This window comes from Columba livia, chromosome 18 (genome assembly GCF_036013475.1).
Source record: "Columba livia isolate bColLiv1 breed racing homer chromosome 18, bColLiv1.pat.W.v2, whole genome shotgun sequence".
Taxonomy (NCBI): domain Eukaryota; kingdom Metazoa; phylum Chordata; class Aves; order Columbiformes; family Columbidae; genus Columba; species Columba livia.
Window position 1 is genome coordinate 7,342,850 of NC_088619.1, and position 26,157 is coordinate 7,369,006.

Below are 26,157 nucleotides of genomic sequence, written 5' to 3' on the forward strand. Positions count from 1 at the left end.
GCAATTTCCCAGTACTGTGCTCATATGGTATTGTGCAAATCATATAGTGGGTGTATATGAAAGATTTATTCATGTTAGAAGTGGAAGGCTTCATAAGACTGTGGGTATTAGCTAGAAGAGCTAGAATAGCTTGGTTCTGATACTGAGTATCTGTGGATTAATTCTTTGAGAAATCTGCTATTTTGAAAGAGGCACTAATAATGCAGACAGCCCTACTAAAACTCCCAGTCTGTCCTTCCTTCTGTAATGTACAGATCCATACTAGATTTGAATATACAGTATATGCAAAATAAGGAAAGCAGTCTTTTTTTTTTTAAATAATTGGGAAGTTTAATTTGCTGTCTGGCACTTTGAAAAGGACTTAAAAATGTGTTTGTTGTTTTTTTAAGATAGCATTTGCCCTCTTATAAAAGCAGCCTGTGCCTCTCCTCAGCCCCTTGTTTAACTCCAAACATCTGAAGTATGTTTGGCTTTGTCCTCAGTCTCTTATCTCCAGTGTGTCTGAGTGAGCTCCAGGTACAAGTGATCAAGGTGGTGCACAGAACCCTCCAGTTCTGGAAAGAGCTCTGTTCTTAAAAATCCTTCTTGTCTGTTTTATAAATACCCAGCGTACAGCTCGATGTTGCTGGTAAAAACAGAATCACCGTGGTTTCCATATAGAAAAGCTGAAGGGATGTGTTTTTAAGCTGGGGTCTCATACACAGCATTAGGTAAATAAGTGCTTATTTGTCTAGAGAATGAAGCAACTGTTAGTTAGCACAAATATGTAGTTTATCTCATAATCCTTGTACAAATCCTGTTTACTCTGGCCACGAAGTCAGATTTCAAAATATCTGGCAGAAGTTGCTGTACTCCTTAGCAATTCTGGCCTTCGTCTGCTTGAAAACAGGCGTGTGGCATTGCTGCCTGTCAGCTGTGGGTTCCAGCCAAGGTGTTCATCAGTATTTTCTGGTATGTTGCTGTTTGCTGATGAAGCTACTTATTTCTGAGCTATGTGCTAAAACCTACCATGAACTGCTAACAACTTGGGAATATGCAATGTTAACATACATTGTGGAAGAAGATAAAGTGTAGAGTAACAGAGGGATTGTCACTCCTTAATTGAAACTATATATAATAAATACCTTTCAATCAGAATTAAAAACCTTGGAATAGGAATCTATTGTGGGAAAGCACGGTGGATTATACAGAAAAAGCTGGGGGGGGATTCTTGCTTTTCCTTTATGTTACACCTTATGTTGTACTAAAATGATAGAAGGTCAAGTGGTTGAGTCTTTACTGCTGGATTACAGTCTGAGTTTTCAGTTAGACATTTATCTGATTTCTACAAAGCAGAGTTTAGCAATGGTTCTCCATATATTGTTTTTTTCAAAGCTTTATTCATAATGCAGAAAGTATTCAGCTTGTGTTTTATGAGCGTGGCTGTATTGTAGGTATCCTATCTATCTGGTTTTTGACTTAAAAATACACAGTAGTCTGCTTAGGCAGATGCTAAAGTAAATAAATAAACTAAACACCACCAAAACAATAAATGGGGTTACAGAATCCCACGCACAACGTTTTGTTACAATACCTGAAAGCCAGCTTTGGGTAACATAGTAAGATATCTTCAAATTTCTAATGAGCAAGGCTATGTCTTGATCTTTTTAGCTTTAAATGGTATTGAGTTTAGGCGCTGGGAGACAGGAAGAGCAGCTGAGCCGTTAAGTACAGCGACAGTGTTTAGAACAGGAAGGAAACAGTGTATGAGAAAAGCAGGAGGCACGAGAATTTGAGTTGTAAGGTGAGCTAAATATAAGGCAGAGGTGGAGATTGTAGCATCGTGAAACTTTCTGGTGTACATAAAGTTAATCAGACAAAAGAGGTGCTCTGTTGCATTAAAACCTCAGAATTTAGGCATGGTTTGCTTTCTCCTGCTCTAAAAGTTTCTTCCAACTGCCTTAAAAGGAGGAACTATTCTTAAAATAAGTTACAGTCTCTCTATTCCAGACTTGGGTTGTGTGGCGCATGGAAAAAAGTAGTATAAATATTTTACCAATGAGGCTTGGAGCATTTACCAGGCCATTTGAGCATGGAAGAAGGGGTCATCAAAATTTCAGAAGGGCTCTTAGGATGAAAACGTTTCCATTCTACCTGACCGACACTAGTGGTTTCTCCTCTCCGTGTGCGGCGCAGCCCGAGCTGGAGCCCATCGCTGCACCTGCTTGTGTCCCTGTGCCAGCAGAGAGCCGCGGAGCAGGGACACGGGCCTTCGTGTTCCTTCTAAGTGCCACGTGTCCTTTTGGCAGCTTTGTTGCTTTTTCCATTGTCTTCCTTTCCACAGAGGAAGCGTAGGGACCATTTTTATGCTGCTCGTGCTTCCCTCTCCATGAGCTCATGACAACAACGCCGTGCTTGGCTGCGGCGGCTCGTGCATCAAAGGTTGTTGTTGCTGACTACATGACCTGCGTCGCCTGGTGTGCGAAGAAAACAACTTAATTTGCCGTGAACGTTATACACAGAGAAGCAGATTTTTAAACCCACCTATGGGAAGGGTTTTCTCCAGATAAAATACCAACGTACCAGGATCCTAAGCAACCTCAGATAGATGGGAGATCCCAGATCCTTTGCTAGGAACCAGAGTGGGATTCCCTGCAGTGTTCCTGGGGTCACAGCATCTTTCTGTGTCGCTTATGGTGTCTTGCAGTGGCTGTAAAGGGCGGGTTGTGGCGTTCTCCTCTTCAAGATTCCTGCCTATAGCTGTAAATAAACACATTTTAATCCTTTGTCTTCCTCCTTATTGCAAAGGAGTTTGTAGCTTCATGCTCTCAATTTGTTCCGGCATTTCTCTAGAAAACTTGGTGAAGCTGTTGCCTGCTTTCCTGTTCTGTAAATCTCTCTACAAACCCCATTTGTAATTTTTAGCACCTTCATTAATACTTGCTAAATCACTAAATCGGAGTGTCACGCTTCTCGGTTTGTTCACAGTACCATAAGTTGCCGCATTTGAGGATATTTATTTGGAAGAGTTGCACTTCATGAGGAAATAAGCAAAGTTTTTTGTGGCTTGAAGGTAGTTTTTTGAATAGGAAGGCTGGCTCCTCGGAAGTGCTCTGTCCTTGCTATAAAATGACACTGCACAATCACACTCATTCTATTAGTTCTGATTCTTTGTCTACTGTTTTGGTAAATACCCCTCCTTTGAAAGGACTGATTGATTTCTCCTCCATTCTAAAGATTAAAATGCAATTGTTGAGCTAGACATTTTTTAAAGCGAACATGGGAAAATATGCCTTTTGTTGACTAAAGTGTTATATTTCTTTCGTAAGATGGATGATATAATGAAGTTCATTGTGTCGTATGTTATCTACCATGGCATTAGTATCTAAAGAACTTTTATCCAGTTGGCTTGGAACAGCAGGGTATCATTTCTGGATTTTGTCCTTCATATAGCTATTTTTGGTCAGAAAAAGAGTGATAAAACATCTCTTGTTTAGTCTAACTGTTCCCATGATGCGTATCGGGCACAGAGGGAAAGTGTTTCCAAATAGAATACTTAGAAAAAACAATAAATCCTTCTCAAGTTAATATAGTGCTGTTCCCTGTGAGAAGTAGAACTGTTCTTCAGAGCCAGGACAAGGCAGAAAAGAGATTAATTCAGGTCTTCATCCACGCACTCATTTGTAGCTGTATTCTGCATTCTGAAGGTGCAAAGAAAGAGGTGATAAGAAAATTGCTTCTTTCTTTTAACCATATTACTTTATATACAATAATAACTGGAAAAAGTGATTGACATCAGATTCCATTGGCCCATTTGAGCATTGCACGTCATAGCTTAAGACTAGTAAACAGCTGGGATATCTGTGTAAGAAAGGCGAGTTTTTCTGGGTAATACCTTAACCTAGTTTGCAAAGAGGTCTTTCTTCCTATCAAATGGTCTTAATCAGAACCTCTGCTCTTACATGGTGTTTACCTGCCCTCCTGTTGCTTAAGGACTTAGCAATGGCGTTTTGTTTTCGTAGCTCCTCATTGTTCCCGCCATCGTGGGCAGTGCCCTTCTCCACCGGCTCTCTGACGATCGATGGGAAAAGATAACGGCGTGGATGTACGGCATGGGGCTCTGCGCGCTCTTCATTGTCTCCACAGTATTTCATATCGTTTCGTGGAAAAAGAGTCACCTAAGGTATCACTATAGCTCTTGTATGAGATACTTTATTTCAGTGTTCTGCGATGTTTTCCTATTGTGTTTCTCAACTGGTCAAAAACATGATTTTGTGGAAGGCTGGAGTGGTACATGGTACCGAATCATCAAAAACCACCTTTGACTCTTTTGGAACAAATAGCGAGCCAAGCTCTGCTGCCTTTCTGCAGGGAATATGTTGGTTTTTTTCTAGGCTTTTAGTCCAAAGTGTGTCAGGAAACTGAGATGATACAAGAATCTTTCCAAAATCTGACTTGGTGACTCGTTCTCTCTCACTAGGACAATGGAGCATTGCTTTCACATGTGTGACAGAATGATGATCTATGTCTTTATTGCGGCATCGTATGCACCATGGTAAGAAATCTGAAACGCAGTTTCAGAATCAAAGCTTTTTCCCATGTAAACATTTTATCATTGCAGCTTTCCAAAACCTGCAGGTACCTTCTCAGAGGCAATTGACCACATTCCGCATTGTGCAGTGCAACATAATGTAACCTCCTGGGATTTGCTGAGCAGAAAGCAATAATAGAAAACGGCAGAAAGTAGTTTATTTATATTCCATATACACCAGTTTATTCTTCCCTCACATCAATGCAAAGCATCCAAGCATCTTTTCCCCCATCATGCCGAAGTTATAGCTCTGAAAATGTATTTTATCAAGCCCCGCTACTCTTGTGGCAGTACGGTCCATTCACTGAGCGCTTTTGTCTTGTGAAACGTTTGCACCACCAGGTTAAATCTGCGTGAGCTGGGACCTCTGGCATCTCACATGCGTTGGTTCATCTGGCTGATGGCGGCTGGAGGAACCATTTACGTGTTTCTCTACCACGAAAAGTAAGAATTATTATTTGCATTTAACTTCAAACCGAAATTAAAAGGTGGGGGCTTTCTTGCATTCTGAGTGTCCCTATCCAGCCTTTCACACATTGAAATAAGAGCTTTGAAACAGTGGGAATATGTGATGAGAATGACACAAACTTACATCTTGTCAGAAGGTGATTGTATTCATGCTGTCATAACGTGTCTTTAGATTTTATTGTCTTTTCATAAGGAGGTGGGAAGGAAAAGAGGGAAAAGTTTAAAAAGCTTTAACTTTTGCTACAAGGAAGCAGGGGTGAGAGTGGGTAAGGTAAGAAGCCAGTTGAAATGATGGCTCTTTTGCCCTAATTTAATTGTAGCATCTTGTATAGATTAAACTGCAACATTAAATTGGTTCTCTATGCTGATGTGTGTTGACTCCTGCTGCCTTCTTGTCTTTGTTGTGAGATGTGAGCCCTTGAGTTGCAGGTCTGAATTCTTGAGTCTGTTTTCATTACTAATCTCCAGTGTGTTTTGTTTTGGAGATGAGCTACTGGGGTTCTTGTCAGATAAGAAAATACAACTTGTCTCAATGTTTTATTCTCACTGGTACTTAATACAAATGAAGGCATCTAGGCAGTGTTTACAGAAGGTATTGCTTGCAACTGTAGCATGCAAAGATAAATGCTACCTTTATTTTTGTTGTAAAACATTAGTTCTCTATCTGCATAGAAAGCTTTTTGAATAGTTTAATGGACCCATGCTAATGTGAAATCTAAAATATTTACTGTTGAAGGAAATGTTCGTTCTCTTGTACACCGTAAATGACTCAAATTGTTCCTTTTTAGGTATAAGATTGTTGAGCTCTTTTTCTATTTAGCAATGGGATTTTCTCCTGCTCTAGTGGTGACATCCATGGTAAGGAATGTGACGATTAACATTACAAACACAAACTCCCATTTTAGAACGAGCCTAAGTTCCAGAGCAATGTTCTTTCTTCTGCAAAGATATTAATTTTAGTCCACCATAATTTTAAATATTCTCTGCAGAAGAACCATATATAGTCAGTTATATTTTGGGTTTATAGTTTATATTCAATAAAATGCTACCTTGTTTTTGTTGAATCTGGGACACCTACGTATTGTGAAAGAAGCTTTTTATTTAGGAAAGTGGAATGGACTTCTGATAACATGTTGTCCTTTGTTCTGGTATATGTTAGAGCTCTCTGGAAAATTGAATTGATTGATTCTGTGGTCTGGACCTAGATGGGGGAAGTAAATTGACTCTTGCCTCTTCCAAAATTACCTAGGGGCAAGAAAGCTAGAAGATTTTGTCTCTTACTAGAGGTTTCTTTTATCAGTGAAGCAGGGGAAAATTGAAAAGTTGACGAGTAGTTGAACTGTATTAAACTGGTGCACTTGATCTCTCAGCACTTGGCACTTTTTTTCTTAAAAAAAAGGTTTCTTGGTGCATCTATAAAGCATCCTACTCTATCTTTTCCACCTCAAACCTATGACATTTATTTATACTTAGGCATTTAAAATAACTTTGAATAACCCTCTCTGCTGCCAATACAAATCTGCTGCCTGTACAAGGTGATGCCAGTTACTTGACTGTTGGATGGGAATGTACCAACCCCTTGCTGGGTGAATGTACCAACCCCTTGCTGGGTGAATGTATCAACCCCTTGCTGGGCGCTTCCTCCAGCTTGCAGCATTAAACTCGCACTTACACACAATGATGTGGTTTGGTTTGGTTTGTTTTCCTCTGCGTTTGTCTCCTCTGTTCATGAGCATGAAGCAAAACACGAGAAATTCTTGAGCCATCACTTCCATAGTGCTGTTGAGACATACAATAAATATATTATTACCTATTTCACAAGGTGTTATATAAATATATAGAGATTGTCACTTGTCCATCTGTCATATCCAGGATGTTCTGAGTTGCGACAGAAAGCGCTTTGTGTGTAACACCCTCTCCCTGCTTTACACCCCAACCCTGATCTTCCCTTATGATTTGGCAGAGCAACACGGACGGACTTCAGGAGGTGGCCTGGGGCGGCCTGATCTACTGTCTGGGGGTGGTTTTCTTCAAGAGCGACGGCGTCATCCCCTTCGCCCACGCCATCTGGCACCTCTTCGTGGCCACCGCGGCCGCCGTGCATTACTACGCCATCTGGAAGTACCTGTACAGGAGTCCTGCAGACATAATCCGTCACTTGTGAGATATATAGTGAGATATATAGATATATAAAAGATAATCTGCACTTGGCCTCTGTAACAGTATTATTTGACTTAAGGAATTCGAGGAAATCGGAAAATTGCACAAAAACAAACCCTGCACTGACTTTGGTAGTTCTCTGAACATGGTTACTGTGAACTGATGTGTGTGTCCGCAACTGCCCGTCGTATGGCAAGTGCTGTAAATAACCAAGATACTGTACTGCAGTACCGAGAGTCCATTCCATGTTGGTAGAACTGGCGACCTGATGTTTACAAACAAATTTTGTATTCTAGGTTAATTTTACAATTTTTAACTACGTGAATTTTTCTAAATTAGCGATCCAAATGGTAAAGTCAGTGCAATAGTGAAAATGTAACTCTTGGGTTGAAATTGGTTTCTATCACCTTTCCACTAGCCGTTTATTAAACATGAGTCGCAAATAATCTACTTTTACCACCCATTATCTTGGTGTAATGTGACTTTTCTATAAAACTTTGGTGTTTTTTGTAAACTTTGAGTACATTTATTGAACTGAAAACACGCAACTGTCATCTATGCAGTTACTCCTGTTGCAAAATCTTGCAAGAAATGGTTACATTCCACATACTGTACTGACAAGCAAACATTGTACCTCTTCAAAGGTTGTATTACAGTGTAATTGTAATAACCACTTTTACTGACTAAAATCTAAATGTGATTCTGCTGAGTTTTAACGTGATAGCATTCTGCTCATCTCTAGTACCACTTAAAACAGCACCTTGATTTGTCTTTGATTGGAATGAAGTGCTTTAAAATAAATAGTTAACATGAGTTTCTCTTCAATATTCCCAGTTTAGTTGGTGAAACAGCTGGAGAAGCTGATTTATCCCGGGTTGCAGGATGATGGGAGGTGGGCAGGATGATGGGAGGTGGGCAGGATGATGGGAGGTGGGCAGCCGGTACCCGCTACCCAAACCCATCAGCCACTTCTCCAGGGTATGTACGTGGATATCGGTGCTGTTATATTCCAGCTTGGATTTCCAAAGGGATTTAAATCAGCCGACAGAACCAGTTCCCCCCAGCTCTCGCTGGGCCGGTTCTGTTGGGAAATCCTGGTCAGGGCGATTTCCGGCCGCGTTGGTCGCTGGTTCTTCCCGAGCGCAGCGTTCCAGGGAGCGTGAAGAACCTGTCGCTCTGGGTCCTGACACAGAGTGAAACTGGTCTTTATTTTCTTGATAAACCCAAACGTGGTAGCAAGTGGTGACTGTAGAACACGTGCGTTAAATGACCAGATGTAGAAGAGTCATTGTAACACTGTTTGTCCAATAATTGTAATTCTCCCACTATATAACGAATGTCTTATATTAAGATTAACTTTATCCTTTTTCTAATTTACTCAGTTTTTCATGTCAGTATTTAAAAACAAAACCGAAACGTGTTGCCTTTTTCAGATTTTGTTCTGGATATTGCCTGTCTGCAGACAATAAGTACCAAGATAGGGAAGTTTTTCAAGGTACCGTTTAATATTGCACCTAGATTTGGCAGCGGTTTGCGTATTTTAGAATATATACATTAGTATACAGAATTTACAAGAGGGACAGACTTTAAATTCAAGGTGTTGAGGAAGAATTGCTGTGTGGTGTGAAGTGATGGGAGAAATGGCACCACTGCAGCAGTTGTGAACTGCCCCAAAGGGAACAGCTGGATGGGTCGTTCTTTACAACAGTCTCACACATCTGGATGCCTCAGTTTTTTAACATTGTGTCTATTTTAATATGTTCCACTTTTTGTGAGTTCATCTCTTTTGTTTCAATGCAGTACTGTTAAAACCACTAAAATACATAGAAAAGGTTTTCTGTAGTCAAAAGTGAAACTATTGCTTGACTATGTTTGTTTTAATTTTAAGTTAATTTTTCATGGCATTGCTTTTTGGAGTGTTTGAAATGGTTTTTAAAAAATTTCAATTCGCCAAAACTCTTTTGAATTACTGTATTCTAGTCGATATGATATTGAATGTACTAGACCTAACAATAAACATTTTGTGCAATTTGGAAGCTGTTGTGTTCTTGGTGGTTGGGTTTTCTTTCCCCTCCAGCCCTTCTGCAGGAAAGCTGAACTAAAAATGCATTTGTGTCTGGAAAAGCAAGTATGTCAATTAGCCTTTTTTTTCCCCTCTCTCTAATTGCAGCTCTGGGGCTGGTTCATCCCAGGAATAAGAGAATCCCAGAATGTCAGGGGTTGGAAGGGACCTGGAAAGCTCATCCAGTGCAATCCCCCCATGGAGCAGGAACACCCAGATGAGGTTACACAGGAAGGTGTCCAGGCGGGTTGGAATGTCTGCAGAGAAGGAGACTCCACAACCCCCTGGGCAGCCTGGGCCAGGCTCTGCCACCCTCACTGAGAAGAAGTTTCTTCTCAAATTTAAGTGGAACCTCTTGTGTTCCAGTTTGAACCCATTACCCCTTGTCCTATCATTGGTTGTCACCGAGAAGAGCCTGGCTCCATCCTCCTGACACTCACCCTTTATATATCTATAAACATTAATGAGATCACCCCTCAGTCTCCTCTTGTCCAGCTCCAGAGCCCCAGCTCCCTCAGCCTTTCCTCACACGGGAGATGCTCCACTCCCTTCAGCATCTTTGTTGCCCTGCGCTGGACTCTCTCCAGCAGTTCCCTGTCCTGCTGGAACTGAGGGGCCACAACTGGACACAATGTACCAGATGTGTTCTCCCCAGGGCAGAGTAGAGGAGCAGGAGAACCTCTCTGACCTACTGACCACCCCCTTCTAACCCACTCCAAGATGCCATTGGCCTTCCTGGCCACAAGGGCCCAGTGCTGGCTCATGGTCATCCTGCTGGCCACCAGAACAGCAGTGCTTTTGCTGTAATGGTTGTTGCAGTAGCAGGGATGGGATTTCTTCTGAAGCAAATGTTTTTAAAGTACTTGCTTCTGTATTTTCAGTGCTTCCAGGTTTTAGAAGCGCAACAGGTACACCGAGTGTAACTGAAGTAGTGATAACATGTTTTAATTTTGTTGATGGATCTTTCCAGAGGATGTCAAGGATGCAACAGGTACTTTGAATACCGTATAATTTCAGGTCATATTTTTCTAGCACAGTATTGCATGCACTAAAAAATAATTCAGTTATCTGATGGGCATTCATTTAAGGAGTGCGCAGTTTCTTTGTATTCTTTAATCTGACGCTCAGGACTCTGCTGCTGGTTTGGAAACCTCTTTGAGTCACCTATACAATTATTTAGGTCGGGTGTATGTGGCCCTATGCTGTCCCTGCAGGCTGAGCTGTCACAGCTGCATCACGTGCTTGACTAAGCCTTTTCCCCATGCTTTGCTATTTTTAATGGAATGCAGGATGTTGGTCTCTGCTCGCTAATTGCTTTCCCTATCAATAGGTGTCATAAGATTAAAGCTAAAAACAGGTACCAAGAGAACGAGTGGGCTGGGCAGGGGGGTGTGTGAACAGCTCTGTGGGTCGCTCAGCGAGAGGCTGCGTCCTGCTGCCTGAAAGTGTTTCATTCGTCATGTGTCTGAATAAATTCTCTAAGCACTCTCATAGTCTGGAAAGGGAATGTGCTTTAAGCACCTGAAACATTCGCTGGTGGCAGTTTGGAAATGTTTGGATGCTTTAATTTGGTGTTAAAGCAGCGCTGGGAGGACCAGTGGTGGGATGTGCTGGAGGCTGCGCATCCCCAGGCTGCTCAGGGCTGGATTTGCGCTTTGCAGCCTGGCTTGAAAATTCAGAGCAAAGAAGAAGCTGGAGGTGAAGCACCCAAGAGCATCTGTGCTGTGGACAGGCTGAACTAATGGAGCAGTTCAGTCTTACAGGCCCAATCTCTGAGGAAAGCAGTGGTTTCATTAAAGAAGAGCTTTCAGATTCCTGTTTGGGTGGTGTTTTGTGGTGAGCTGGTGTTTTGTTACTGAGCTGGGGGTCTGCTTGCTGGCTGGTTCTCACCAGGCACCACCTGTTGGTGCTGGGAATGGTCAGGGTGGCAAACACTCATTCCCTTTGTAGAACCAGGGCACTGGTTACTAAGGATAGGCTGGGGACCCAAAATCCTCTTGCAGAAGGCCGGCAGTGGAGCCAGCACCGGTTTTATAACCAAAGTTACATCATGGACTCCAATGAAGCGAGCGGCTCTCCGAAGGATCTGCTCAGGTGTCTCTTGCTCGGCAGCACGAGCCCTGCCAGCTGTAGCTTTGTGCGCCCAAATCCTTTAGGTGCCTTCCAAAATATCCCTTAAATTTTCACACAGGTGAAAAGCCATTAGTAGAGAACTTCTGAGTCAGTGGTTTGAGCTCCAGCAGATGTCTCCTGGCTTTCTGGTGTGTTGTATTTCCTCCCAGGAGTGCTCAGAGCTGTACGGGCAGCAACCAGCCAGTTTGTGGTTCCTTGGCATGATCGGCCAGAGACCGAGTCTGGTCTCCAGCAGGACGTTCAGAGCAGAGCACAGGATGCTTGGAGGGAGAGCTGTTGTTATTCAGGATGTGGAAACACTGAAACCCAACACACAACATCTACAGAACTTCAGGAGCCTGCGGTGTGTTCGGCTTCAAACAGCGATGAGTTAGCAGCATCGTAAATGCCAAAGGGTTGAACATCATTGCTGTGGGGACTCAACCAGCTTTGCAAATTAAAAACCCTGCACTTAGGAAGCCATGGATTAGTTTAGGAAGGGAATATGGAGTTTGTGTTTTTTTTAAAATGTGTATCTTCATATGTGAACATCTGAGGGAATGAAAATGGCTTTTGTCTTGCAGCTGATGGTGGTGCTGAGCAGCTTAATCAGCCTTCTGCTAAATCACTGCACAGAAAGCTCGAAGGAAGGCACTCGAGATATTTTTAGCCCGTCCTGTGCCCGCAGGCGGGATGAACTCTGCCTGTCATTCCTGACGTGCCTGTCTGACCTGTTCTAAAAAGCCTCTGACAACAGGGATTTCACAATCCTCCCAGGCAGTTTATTTCAGTGTTTCACCCTCTGCCCTCTGAGGCTTTTTGCTGCTGTCCGAGCAATATTTTCTTTGCTGTAACTTCAGCCCGTTACTCCTTGTCCTGGCTGCCATGGGCTCAGCTGTTACACAGCTGGAGATGGTCACCACTTCCCCAGCTTGCTTCTCCCTTAGATTTAAACACACTCAATCCCTTCAATCTTTCTTCATGGCCACCTCATTTAACCATTAGTGGGGTGTCCCAGGATGACTTCAGAAACAATTTTCCCAGCTGATAATGTGACATAAGGACATGAGAAACTGGTCACAGTGCACAAGGAGGGAGAGGAGGGAGCAGGAGCTGTAATTCTGTGTTTCAGGAGAACAGCAGCAAGCCCGAAGCAGGTGATACCCAGAAACCAGCAGAGAGCCCGGGGGTAAATGCAGAGACAAAATCAGCCCCCCCGGCTGAAGGCTGCAAAAGCACAGATGTGAAACAGCAACTGAAATACGGTGGAGAAGAACGAGGTCACTTGGCCAAAGTCTTTGTTAGAAGAAATTACCTCTGGCTTGTTTCATCAGTCCCAGGTGAAACTTGACTATTGTTTTCTCCCTAATAGTGTGGCCAGTTCTCGTATTTTGGTTGAAATTGTGTCTCCTAATATACAAAATAATTGATCATCATCCTCTTAGGGTCAAGTATTATACATACTGCAGCGTCACAGAGGGAAAAATGCATTCTGGAGGATACGGCCAGATAGGAAGGAGGAAAAGCCGCTGCACAGCTCTTGCGTGACCTCTGCTGTCGGTGCTGCCGAGGGAGCTGGGCTCGGTGATGTTGACGGTGCGGGTACCACAGGGGGAGGATGGTGCGGGTACCGGATGGGGAGGATGGTGCCGGTACTGCACAGGGAGGATGATGCGGGTACCACAGGATGACGATGATGTCAGTACCGCACAGAGAGGATGATGCGGATACCACAGGATGAGGATGGTGCCGGTACCACACGGGGAGGATGATGCGGGTACCACAGGATTAGGATGATGCCGGTACCACACGGGGAGGATGATGCAGGTACCACAGGATGAGGATGATGCCGGTACCACACGGGGAGGATGATGCGGGTACCACAGGATTAGGATGATGCCGGTACCACACGGGGAGGATGATGCAGGTACCACAGGATGAGGATGGTGCCGGTACCACACGGGGAGGATGATGCGGGTACCACAGGATGAGGATGGTGCCGGTACCACACGGGGAGGATGATGCGGGTACCACAGGATGAGGATGGTGCCGGTACCACACGGGGAGGATGATGCAGGTACCACAGGATGAGGATGATGCCGGTACCACACGGGGAGGATGATGCGGGTACTACAGGATGAGGATGGTGCCGGTACCACACGGGGAGGATGATGCGGGTACTACAGGATGAGGATGGTGCCGGTACCACACGGGGAGGATGATGCGGGTACCGCATGGGGAGGATGGTGCTGGTACCACAGGATGAGGATGGTGCCAGTACCCCAGTGGGTTTCCGGCAGAGCTGTGGGTGCTGCTGGAGAAATGCAGCTCTGCCCACACACCCACGGAACGTTTCTCTCCCCATGGTTATTTATATGTACATGTGTATGCTAATGACTAATTCTATATGGAAATTTTCTGTCATACATCACTGTACATTAAAAATATAGCTCCCTCTAAAAGCACATATTATCTGTTGTATACATTATATAAAATAATAAACAGCTGCTAAATCTACACGTCATCTAAGAACACATAAGCACATGGGGCATGTGTATCATATTACAGTGATCTGGGCTGATTGTGTGACTTGGTACCTGACAAACTTTGGTTCCTGTCACCAAGGCGGGGTGAGGGCACTGATGGATGTGTATAGCCCCAGAAAAGTGGTTTACATCATTTTCCTGTAAGCACGCCTTTACATAGCACTAGAATCTGTTTTGTAAATGGCAATATGATGAATTTATTAAGAATACTCTGCTAAATATGCTTTCTGAAAACATAATTATTGCATTTATAGCTATTTGTCCATATAGCTACACATGCACAGGGACACTTGTGCACACGTTTTTATAACAGATACTTTGTGTGTAACACAGAGTTATATTAAACACGGAACTTCACGGTAATAAAACACCTAATTATGATACATAAATATAAACCTAGATTACTACGTTCTGCTAAACATGCTGTCTGAAAATATAACTGAATTTATACCTGGATCTACAATGGTATATGTGTACATATATACACACCATGCACAGATTGGGGTGTGTGTGATGACAAATCTCTCTGTGCATAGTATACAGAATATGTCAAAACCAGACATTGATAGCAGCAAAACCTATCTATATATTACAAGCCTATATTAGTAAACAGTGACAAATACACTATGTGAAATATAATTATTAATATAATTAATAATTATATAATTATTACATTTGTATCTATATGTAGATATACAGAGAGGGTCTGAGCAGGACAGGCAGGGGATCTGAGAGGCAGGTTTGAATGTCTGCAGAGAAGGAGACTCCACAACCTCCCTGGGCAGCCTGGGCCAGGCTCTGCCACCCTCACCGGGAAGAAGTTTCTTCTCAAATTTAAGTGGAACCTCTTGTGTTCCAGTTTGCACCCATTACCCCTTGTCCTATCATTGGTTGTCACCGAGAAGAGCCTGGCTCCATCCTCCTGACACTCACCCTTTAGATATCTGTAAACATGAATGAGGTCACCCCTCAGTCTCCTCTTGTCCAGCTCCAGAGCCCCAGCTCCCTCAGCCTTTCCTCACACGGGAGATGCTCCACTCCCTTCAGCATCTTTGTTGCCCTGCGCTGGACTCTCTCCAGCAGTTCCCTGTCCTGCTGGAACTGAGGGGCCACAACTGGACACAATATTCCAGATGTGGTCTCACCAGGGCAGAGTAGAAGGGCCATAGGATTTCCCACAGCAATTGCCTGAAAAGGCCCAAGTTTGCCTTGCTGAAATCCTGGGTTGCAATTCTGCTTGCTATTCTGCTCCTGCCACAGGAGACCCTGAACTCCACCATCTCATGGTCGCTGCAACCAAGGCAGCCCTCAACCTTTACCGCTTCAACCAGCCCCTCCTCGTTAGTGAGGACGAGGTCCAGCAGTGCACCTCTTCTAGTCGGCTCCTCCACCCTTTGCATCACAAAGTTATCGTCAAGGCACTGGAGGAGCCTCCTAGACTGTGACCGGCCGAGTAGTCCTTCCAACAAACAGCAGGGAAGTTCAAATCCCGCACCACAACCAGGGCCAAAAAAAACCCCTCTGCCCAAGCCCTGACACACCAAAGCAAGCACACGGATGAGAGAAGAAAAATTTAAAAGTTTATTAAACATTAAGAATAACAGACAAAAAATAAAAATAAAAATTGGGCCAAACAGCACGCAGGATGCAATCCATTTCATCTCATACAGCTTGATCTTATGTGTTAAACTTGTATTTAAACAGATGCTGTCTTGTGGTGTTGCCAGAAATACAATGGTTGATCACTTGTTAGTTTTAATACTCTTCTTTTTTTTATTTCCACTTTTTCACATAAAAAAGTCAAGAAAATAAAAATAATCTGCACATCTCTAGTGTAAATTACATGCAAAAATAGATTTAAAGCAGTGAGTGGGGTTATTTCAAACCCGCAGAGGCCAGAGATTCCCACGTCAGGTCCCTCTCATGTCGAATCTCTCGCGTCTGTGGATTCAAGTCAGAACTTTATTTCCATGGTGCCAAGTTTAGCGCCTTTAGCACCACTCAGCAACAAAAATAACCCCCCCCGCCTCCTCTGCCCTGGGCTTTCCCACGGAGAGCCCCGCGGTGCTCGTGCTCACAAACACATGGCAAATTCAATCCACTTGTAGAGGGCATTCTTTTGTAAAAAGAAAGAAGTCACTAAGTTTCAGCAAAAAAACAAAAAGACAAGCATTTTACCAATGCTTACGGTTTAATAGAGGTCAGTGAATTATTTAGACATACTATTAATTATTCTGCAAATATAGATATTTCTGGTTTTATAAAATTACAATTTCATATACCTACAAGCTCCTTCATGAGCAAGAAAGCCACCAGAGGTGTGCTGAGCCCAGCTACGCTGCCCTTGGGAACCGAAAATGAGCTAAACTTTCTTTTATTTATTTTTTATTGTTATTTTGGGGCACATAACCAGGTTTTTTCCCAAGTTTTAGCCCACATATTTTGTCCTTGTATTTTTATTCCAGGTCCCATGGTCAGCGCTGGGGGCCCAAGTCCCACCGGCTCCCCAGCAGCCCCAGTTCACCCAGCACATCCCAGTCCTGAGGCTGCTGGAAACCCCCATGTTCCTCTGTGACCTTAATTAATAAATCTCTGATATCCAGCCTACAAAACCTACCGTCTCCCTACCTTCCCTGCCCAAAAGAAATTAAAGAATTATCTGTAATTTTTTGTTTTTTCCAAGCTGCCTTTTACATTTTAAAGAAAGATTTGCAGTGATGTTGCAACTCACCAGCGGATCTGACCAATCTCATGCACCCCATTCTTCCTGGTCAGGAATAATCACCACGATTACAACCTGTTGCAATTCCCTGTGTTGCTGCTAAAAGTGTGTCCTCAGCAGCGCCTGGTTGAGCCCCACCAGGGGAAAAATGAAGTTTATTTCATAGTGGTGACAGCAGAAGCACCGAGTGGTGCCAAACGCCGTCAGTCTCGTTTCGCTACCCGGGCGCCCAGCGGCTCATCCCGACCTATAGGAAATAACTTACAGCACGTGAAACTTTGCTGCAGCACATGGAAATTCAGTTTGCTGAGTAAATGGTCCACAGGCAAGTGCTGCACGTTAAGGGATGCGGACAAGTCAGGGATGCTTGAGGAAAAATACTGGAAAATGCCATTGATGAGAGGGTGTTTTTAATGCTGCACAAAAGGTTGAGTCCTCCGTAACAATCTCCTGAAGCGTGAATAACGATTTAATGGAATGAACCACCTTTTTATTTGAAAATAATGTCAAAACACTTAGAAAACTGTGAGCAAGACATGTAGCACCATATTTTCCTCACATGTCAATAACCGTGTGCAGTACATACAACTGCATATATGAACAAAGCTATTCATTAGAAACAAATCAGCTGGAACCAGACTCTAGCAGCAGCAGCAGATTAGAAATTACGATGAGGTTTCCTTTGTGTTGTGTATTATTTTTCTGCCTTTAGAAAATATTGTATTGTCCAATCAAGAGTTGACTAAAATCCACGTAGTGCTTTGTCCCTATTCAACAGTTTATTTGTTTCTGATGGAAAATAATAAAGTGTCTCTTTTTCAGTAATATGGAACATTCTAGAAAGCCATATTACTTCCATAGGAATTAAATCTCCAGCACAGAACATGCCAGCGGTAGGCTTAAAATATTAAAGATTTTTTTCTTTAAAAAACAACAACCAACAACCCACTAAGCGTTTCCTTTCTGTACAATAATGGAGAATATATATCTTTGCTATATATTTCAAATATGGAATAGCTCTTTCTTTTTGCTATATATATGTCTTTCAAAATACATTGTCAGTATTTGTACTTGAAAAATACTGTACAAAACAAACATACTATAATTATTCTGTATAAACTTTATACATTTTATAATATCTATTCTTTTGGTCTATAGTAAACACTTAGATTGATTGGATTAACCACAGTATATGACAACACCATCCCCTCCTGAAATACACCAGTGTCTCTTACATTCATTTTTCAGAAGTCCACTTTATATTAGAACATACGCGTTCAAAGCAAATAGAGAGTTTAAAACAATAAAGTTCAGAACCATCAGTTCATGTCACACTCGAAACAACAATCACTAGGAAAAATGGCCTTTGCGAACCAGTGACGTCCTCTAACTGAATAAAAGTGATTTTTAAAACAGCAAGATATAATCCACAGAAAATATATTACAGAACATGGGAAAAACCAACTGAATTTAGGTATTTAAGTTCTAGTCACAAAATGGAACTTGAAGAAATGCAGAACTAACTGAAAACAGAAAAGCCCCTCCGATTTCGACATTGGATCTGATTCGATACTATTAATTTTGTTCCCGTTTCAACTAATTATCCTGCTTCTTACACATGCGCTCCCTTTAGCAGGGGTACAATTAGCATGCTCACGTTAATGTGTCTTTTACTTTTCGTTAAAGACGTTAAAAGTCCTGTTGGGTAGGGAAACCGTCCTACGTCCACTAGAAGACCCGGGCAGCATGCGCGCTAGCGTACACGGGATTATTGCTTCGGGTACGGGCAGTGCAAACACTGTGTGCTCTACCGGCCGTGCTCCCACCGACCTGGGTCCGAGAGGAAGGAACCTTAGGAGCTAGAGAAGCCGTGACGGGATCTAGGATGGGTACAGCTAACTCCGCCTAACAGCGCTTTAAATCTGAAGACGATTATCACCAAAACTTAAAATACAACAAAAGCGATCTATAAATTAATATCTCTGCAGTGTAGTACTAAATTATTATTTGTGCACTTTATTAGCATGTTAACTCTTCTGATTAGACATACTTAAACAATAGCTTGTTACTCTCCGAAAAAACTGAGATCTACTTTTTTTTCTTTTTTCTTTTCTTTTTTTTTTCCTTTTTTTTTTTTTTTATTTTTTTAATAATAATTTATACTGGGATCTTTCCAAGTAAATCAGGAGGATGGAACTGGTTACGATAACATAAAAACCCTAATCTGAAGCAGCACTGGAAAAAAAATATATATATAATAAAAAGCTTACTATGGCGGCTCTCAACAGTCCAGGTAAAAATGTGGCACCCTTTGAAGAGGGTTCGTAAAAATGGGAAGTGCTGAGATGCACACGCACACGCACGCAAGCGCACGCACACATACACGGACGTGTGAACACACATACGCAGGTACACGCACGCGCAAACAACAACAAAAATGACGTAAGTCGGTTGTTTTTCTGCTTCTGGTAAAGTGCTGAAGACAGAAAGGTTGGTTTGGGTGCGGTGCTATCGAACAGGAAACACATTGTCCATCTAGTCAAATGCCAACCCGCAACAAAAAGAAAAAGAAAAAAGAAAATAAACAAACCCACTCCCCCTCTCCTTGAATTTACAGGGGGCCGTGTCGAGCTTCGTACTTTGCAAGGACGTTCTTGCACTTGCCCAGCTCTTTCCGTAAGTCGGCCACCTCTTGGCGGAGAGCCGAGTTCTCCTTCTCCAGGAACGAGGCGCGGATGGCGATCTGGTTCTCCTTCAGCCGGCGCGCGTCCCGCGACCGCTTCGCAGCCATGTTGTTCTTTCTGCGCCTCGCCCAGTACTTGTCATCCTGCTCATTAAAGACAGAAAGACAGACAAAGAAGGTATCAGATTTCAGCAAACTGAGCGGCCAGCAGGACCTGCTCTTAGCCATGGTCTGCAGACTGGGCACGACTTAACTCGGCACAAGTGACAGATTTACACGGCACAATCCATCCTGTCACAATGTTGGCACTAACACCCTCATCCTCTCGACTGTGAATTCCTCCAAGGAAAAACAAAGTGATATTCCAGCAGCACAATCCATCTCCCATCCACGCTGACCTCAATAGCGTATTCACCTTTGCATGTGCTGACTCTCTACTGGCTGCTGGAGCAGTACTAATTACCTCTTGCATGTGTGTCTACTAATTACCTCTTGCATGTCCCTCATCCCTTGGCTCCTCTTTCCCAGTCAACACAGAATCCCAGAATGTCAGGGATTCTAAGAGACCTCAAAAGCTCATCCAGTGCAATCCCCCCACGGAGCAGGAACACCCAGATGAGGTTACACAGGAAGGTGTCCAGGCGGGTTGGAATGTCTGCAGAGTAGGAGACTCCACAACCCCCCCTGGGCAGCCTGGTCCACCTCTGTCATCCTCACTGAGAAGAAGTTTCTTCTCAAATTTAAATGGAACCTCTTGTGTTCCAGTTTGTACCCATTACCCCTTGTCCTATCATTGGTTGTCACCGAGAAGAGCCTGGCTCCATCCTCGTGGGTCACACTCTTGGTATCATCCATTTTGTCCACCGTTCAGCTCCTTTTCTCTGTTCAAAGCTCTTTCTCTACAGAGCCCCAGTGCATTCCTGTTTGCACCTTGAACAGCGAGTCGCTGGAAAAGGATTCCTTGGCACAACAAGGATGGCTGTTCTGGTACCAACCGCCAAGGGATTAGTGCAATAGGCTTTGACTGTGGAAGAAAAAAAAAGCATTTGCCAGAAATAGGTCCACTAAACTCTGAAGTTTCGTAAGCTGACACATCCCCAAAGCGTTAACACTCAAGATTTGTCTCTAGGAGGCACAGGTGCATAAATGGCTCTAAAGCTACTACTTCATTTCACCTGATTCTTCCACTCTTCAGTGAAGTAACCTTCAGTGAAAACAGCAGCTTCAACGTCGCTTTGAACCTGAATGAAGTTCTAGGAATTTAGAACAGGTCAGTAAAGAAAAAAGTGGGCAGAATTTCTCACAAAAAGTGAAATTCAGTTCTCTGCAGAGGAAGCGATGCAGCCTTTCAACCCTCAAATCCCCTGGTCAAGTTAAACAGCTCAAACTCCGCCTCCCGCAGTCATCCCTCCGTTTTTGTACGCTCACATTTGCTTGTGTGGCTCTCGGGTGTCACCAAGCACGGTGGCACAGCACCGTAACCACTACAGGGACCAGGAGCCGCCCGCTGCTGCGCTGCACCGAGCGGACAAATGCTCCATCGCTCCTGCGTCTTCCAGCACGAGGCAGCCGGGCCTGACACGGCTGCTCTGCATCTTCTCCCGCTGTTGCATAAAGACAAAGCAAGAGCAAAACGACTGCTGCAAGAACTCTACAACTGCTTCATATTAGCTTAATGAGGTGTGCAGCACTGATGATTTTGAGCCGCAGTATCTCTACACTGCTCTTCACCTGTATTTAGGTAGGACTCCCAAAAATCCTCTTAAAAACAAGCACGCAGCAAAAAGCTATGACCCAAATCTTGTTTATAATTTCCCATCTCATTCCACCCTATAAAAATCAGCTTTAAGCAATTCATTAGTGTGCCACCTAGGCTTCATCCATCTTTATTTTAACAAATTGCTATGGCAAATCCCTTAATCCAGGCCTGAAAGAGGTAAGGCCGGCATTTCAAAATCACATGCAACCCAGAGACGATTGCCTGGTCTAATCTGCTTACCCTCCCCCAGACCTCGGCAGCCGCTCGCACCCAGGGCCGAGGCAGCGCCTGGGTCAAGCCCTCTGAGAGGAGTCAAGGGCGGCCGACGTGATTATCTCGGGAAACGAGACCCTGAACCTCCCGTTCACTCTTCGGCCGAACACTCATGTGAGCGCTGTGAGAAGCATAGACAAGGGTGCTCTTGCTTTTCAAATACTATCGTAACATACTTAAAATATTGTATTAAAATACTCTTTTTGTTAGAATAATTTTACTCTGTTTTCTGCTTTTGATTCTCTCACCTAGATTAGTAGAGTTTACTACAGTGATTAATAAACACAGAGCTAAACTTCCAAAGACGACACAGTTTGCTCCATTCTGTCATTATCAGGGACATCCATGGACCCTGTGAGAGATGGATTCTTCCGTAAAAAAACCCACCGTCCGTGCCAATGAAACAGAGAGAGGATGGAGGAAAAGGAAACATGATCAGATTGTTTCATAAGTGGGAAATATGGGACAAAATAAGCTTGTCCAAGGTCACGCAGGAAGTTTCTGGCATACAAAGGAAATGAATATAGATCCCATGAATTTCAACTGTTGCATAACTAACAAGGGACATCCTCCCCTCAGTCTTATTCAGAAACATTGTAGTTTTATTCTGCAACTTTAGTTTGGCAGATTTACCTTACAGGAGAAAACAGATTCATACTTTTAAGTCAGAAAATAACTGTCATAGAGTCTGTACAAACACCCTCATCACCAGTTCCAATTTACCTTCAGGTCGTCTGGAATGAAGACTTTGCGAGCTTTCTTAATCATCGGCTGTGGTTTCAGCTCTTCTTCAGAGAATTTGCGCTTACGAGGGTCAAACATCTCCTGGCCAGGAATACTGGAAAGAGCAAGATCTGCAGGGTCGGGTTCGTAGCCAACAGGAACTTGGATAGTCTCGGGATCAATGGGACTTGGTGTGTTTCGGTTTGCTGGCAAGATCTGACCTACGGAAATAAAGGACAAATTCATCTATGTTAGAAGAAAGTATGTAAATAACATCACCAAATATGGATTTTAGAAGATCCTGAAAAACTTTACAAGCAATAGGTATTCAAGTTTTCATTGTAAATATTAGATTGTCCATTTTGTAGGGCACATATCCAGATATGCTCATGTCATTATTTTCACAATTGGTGCCTAATTTTGGTTGCTAATCTTGGCTGCCCACTTAAATCACCAAATCCAACACCAAGTTGCACTAGACTGCTGGCAGAAAACATATCGCTCTGACCGGTGTCATTTCATTAAGATCCTCAGGAACAAATCATAAGTACTGTCATTTAGCTCTGATTTATCCACCATACTGTAATCCTTCCCACTTTTCTCATGGATTTCTTCATACATACCTTTGAGGGTAAGTTTAGTTTACAATCGAACAATGTACAGCACTCGCAACAGGACAGTATCTCATGAAAATGTACTTTCAAGCTGTGCTGAAGCACTCCACTAAGGAGAGCGCTATTTTCTATGCGATCCTACCGGTGATATTCTAAAAAGACAGTGAAGGAAACCAGCAACACCAAAGGCTATGACGACTACTTAAAGATGCTCTGCAAAAATGAAAGAACACTTCTTTATGCCAAATTGCTCCTTTATGGCATATAAAATCTGATAAAATGGAGCCTCTCTCCCTAGAAGAGAATGATATCACCCATTTTTCTTTTTTAATCCTAGATACAGCCTTCAAGATCCTGCAATACCAATTCAGGCAGCATTTCCACAAAAAAATCCAATTTAAAATCTCAACCAAAGGTTTCAAAAATAGGATCCTAAAGTCAGCTGCCTAAACATGGACTATTCCCGAGGGCGGAATTTTCATAAGTCTCCACATGCCTCAGAAGTACAAGCCCCACAGACTTCAGAGGGAAGACTTCTGATTGAAGCAGGTAGTCTTTTATAATTTTGGCTATTAGCTAATTCACTTTGACTTTAGAAATACAACAGCTTTCATAATAACTACACAAACATCCTGTGACTATGTAATATTTCCTTATTTGTGTCTGCATCTGCAGCATTTAGGGTGTAAAATGGTAAACATTAAATGTCAGTTCTAATTCTAAACCAAGGCCAGTGTTAACAATGTAGTTTTTATTTTGATTTAAAAGATCACAGCAACAATATTGGAACTGCATAGGAAAATGCACTGGGGAATTGCATTGTGCAAACCAGGGCTTGCTAACTGTGAGCTCATCTTTTGTAACTTTTATTTTAAAATAGCACTGATAAAACTGGCTTCCAGGAAAGGCTAGTAAGAGCCTGGGAGAAGAGAAAAGGAGGATCAAAGTTATTAAAATAGATGTGGACCTATAGGAGAGGGAGTGGAAGGATCGCGCTACCCACATTGTGCCAACAGCACGGCGCTTCCCCTCCAGCCTCCGGCCCCGCAAGGTTTTTTGCTGCTGAGCGCTCGCTGTTCGGTGCTGCGGCTCGTCAGTGCCAGCAGACCCCGCTGCCGGCCAGCAGGAGGCAGCAGCAGGCGGCAGCGGCCTCTCCCCGCGCGGCCGCCCGAGGGCGCTCCCGGCCGCCGCTCCTCCCGCCGCCTGGACGGGGGTTGCGTGTTCGGTGGTTCGAGCCCCAGGGGCGGCAGCGCGGACACGGAACGGCTCCGGGAACACGCAGGGCCCGCTCCGCTGCCCGGGGCGCGGTGGGTTTCCCCAGGGAAGCGCCTCGGCCGTGCCCGGGGACAGCGGCGATGCCCGCCCGGGTGCTCAGCACATCGCCGTGTCTGTACAAAGCCAGCAGGGAACTGCTTGAACACACCAAGGCACTCATAGCCTGCCTTTAAACGGATGGCTAATCTCATCTCATGTCAGATGTATGGGCTGGCAGAAACAGGCTTATTTAAAGGATTAAATGCAGGAAAGCTTCCTTTGATGTATGCTTGTACCAGAGTGGCCAGATATTTGAAAAATGCAAATATATAGACATACTCACATACAAACCTTGCAAATTCTGTAATACAGATAAAAATGAATCAAGACACCAGCTCTGAATACTTCTATAATATTCTGGGTGAGCATGCAGAGTGTTTCTAAAAGTCAAGCACATTGTGAAATCTGCCCTGGCTTTCCAATGGCCCTAAACCAGAAAAGCCTGTATTTAAATACTGCTGAAGTTCTAGATACACGGTATCAGTTTACATATTATCATTTATCTACAATGCGCCATATTACACAATTACATGAGCTTTGTAATCATTGGATTCAATAAACTGTACAATAGCTCTCTGAAAAAGGTAAAGGGAAAAAATGCTCTTTTTAAATACATGGCATTAAGGTATCGCATCTTACCAACGCAATAGCAAAATAAAGGTGAGAGCGATGCATCTCCAAGGTGATCAGGGAGAACAACCTACCGCAATCAAGATCCTGCCTTGTTCCCTACGTGCACACATTTCATTTCCCCAGTCTAAGAAGCTCTCGCCACTAAAGACCTGGTTCTTCAGCAAACAGAAGATGTCCCAGGTGTCAGCGTGAAGCTCATTCGAAGCAAATGCTGTTCGCTAACGCAAAGCCTGAACAAATCATGCACAGAGCTGGACGGTATCACTCAGGTGCCTGAAGATTCTTGCCTGGTGCGATGTTCCTGCACGCACGCCTGTATCGGCCCACGCAGGCCGACTCCCTGTCCTGTCACACTCCTCTAGATGATCAGGAACTCCAGGGAGCACAACGGAGTTAATAAGGGTGTCTAAAACCCCAGACAGAAAAACCAGAAAAACTCCTTGTCCAGAGCTTTACATTAGGCAACTCCTGGCATTCCGTGATTTTTTATTTATTCTCTCAAGTTTTGCCAACAACACAAGCCAGGAACCTGTCCTCGTTAGTTTACTGGCTAACGGCCACTGCATCTATGTGATGCAGGAACCCAGGGCGACAGCGTGGGCTGCGCTGGACTTGGCGCTGCTGCGACTGCAGGAGCACACGGCTGCCCGAGCTCCTCGCCACGGCGCTTGAGCTGCGCATCCTTCTGCCAAATTTGTTCAGGGTGTTATTTTTACGCACTAAATTCCTCGCAATCAGAGGTAGGTCAAATAAGCACAGCAATCTGAACATCATGTGCCCAGCAGCCGACTAATCCTCACATCAGCAAGCTTGAGGGCTGTCACAACACCCAGAGACAGAGCCAGTCAGAGGCTGCGATGCACAGGGAATCAGCCACCGAGGCCAGGCCAAGGTAAAGCCCCTCACCGCTCGGCATCGGGACCAGATGCCTTTGTAGCCAGTCTCTGTATTATTCAAACACTCTGCGCTCACAACAGCGGCCAAATTTTCAGAGCAGTGAAGTGGCTGGCCTGTTTAATGTGCTTAGCTTTGTTCTCAATGGGGGCTGAGATTGCCAAGTGTTTCGGAAAGAACTCGGCCCCTCTATTTAAGCTGATGAAATGAGAGCTCTTGAGCATTAAGCTCTTTTGGAAATCCAGCTGCAGAACTCCACAGTGGTGCTGGTGGATGCAAGCTGGGAACAATGGTTAATGGAAACTTCCCTTCATACCACCCTGGTGATGTGTCTCAACCACGGCCTGGAGAGACCACAACTATGTCAACACTGGCCTCTTTTCTGGAGACTTTCCCACTGTAGAGCTCTACTCAAGAAACAGCAAGAACGCCAGGACAGACACAGCTCCAGGTGCGTCCTGGCCAAGGACCCAGCAGGTTTTCACAACCCCAGCAGTCACAGCTGCCCCAACATCTCGCTAATGCGTTGCTTTGGCAGATATTAGCAATAGCGGAAAATTTTCCAGAAAGAAGGACTTAAAAGAAAGTTGGCTGTCCTAACCCTTTCAGTCCTCCTCCTCGCAG

General features: G+C 43.8%; 3 protein-coding genes across 4 annotated transcripts in view; 2 read left to right on the forward strand and 1 right to left on the reverse strand.

Annotated features, from left to right (window-relative positions):
* SMIM36 (small integral membrane protein 36) overlaps nt 1-9,234 on the forward strand; it is a 37,392-nt gene extending 28,158 nt beyond the window's left edge. Inside the window, exons 3-7 of the mRNA XM_065034781.1 lie at nt 4,002-4,162; nt 4,460-4,534; nt 4,913-5,014; nt 5,827-5,896; nt 7,002-9,234. The gene's annotated coding sequence lies outside the window, so the exon portion shown is untranslated. The remainder of the gene's footprint in view (nt 1-4,001; nt 4,163-4,459; nt 4,535-4,912; nt 5,015-5,826; nt 5,897-7,001) is intronic.
* MMD (monocyte to macrophage differentiation associated) overlaps nt 1-9,234 on the forward strand; it is a 36,704-nt gene extending 27,470 nt beyond the window's left edge. For both annotated transcript variants that reach the window (XM_021288538.2, XM_065034780.1), the window contains exons 3-7: nt 4,002-4,162; nt 4,460-4,534; nt 4,913-5,014; nt 5,827-5,896; nt 7,002-9,234. In XM_021288538.2, coding sequence (XP_021144213.1) covers nt 4,002-4,162; nt 4,460-4,534; nt 4,913-5,014; nt 5,827-5,896; nt 7,002-7,202 — 609 coding nt within the window. In that variant the 3' untranslated portion in view covers nt 7,203-9,234. The remainder of the gene's footprint in view (nt 1-4,001; nt 4,163-4,459; nt 4,535-4,912; nt 5,015-5,826; nt 5,897-7,001) is intronic.
* Nucleotides 9,235-15,476: 6,242 nt separating this feature from the next.
* The window catches only part of HLF (HLF transcription factor, PAR bZIP family member), a 34,051-nt gene continuing 23,370 nt past the window's right edge, over nt 15,477-26,157 (reverse strand). Inside the window, exons 3-4 of the mRNA XM_065034779.1 lie at nt 22,079-22,299; nt 15,477-19,467 (exon numbers count right to left, since the gene is read on the reverse strand). Of these exons, the coding sequence (XP_064890851.1) occupies nt 19,252-19,467; nt 22,079-22,299 (437 nt within the window). The 3' untranslated portion in view covers nt 15,477-19,251. The remainder of the gene's footprint in view (nt 19,468-22,078; nt 22,300-26,157) is intronic.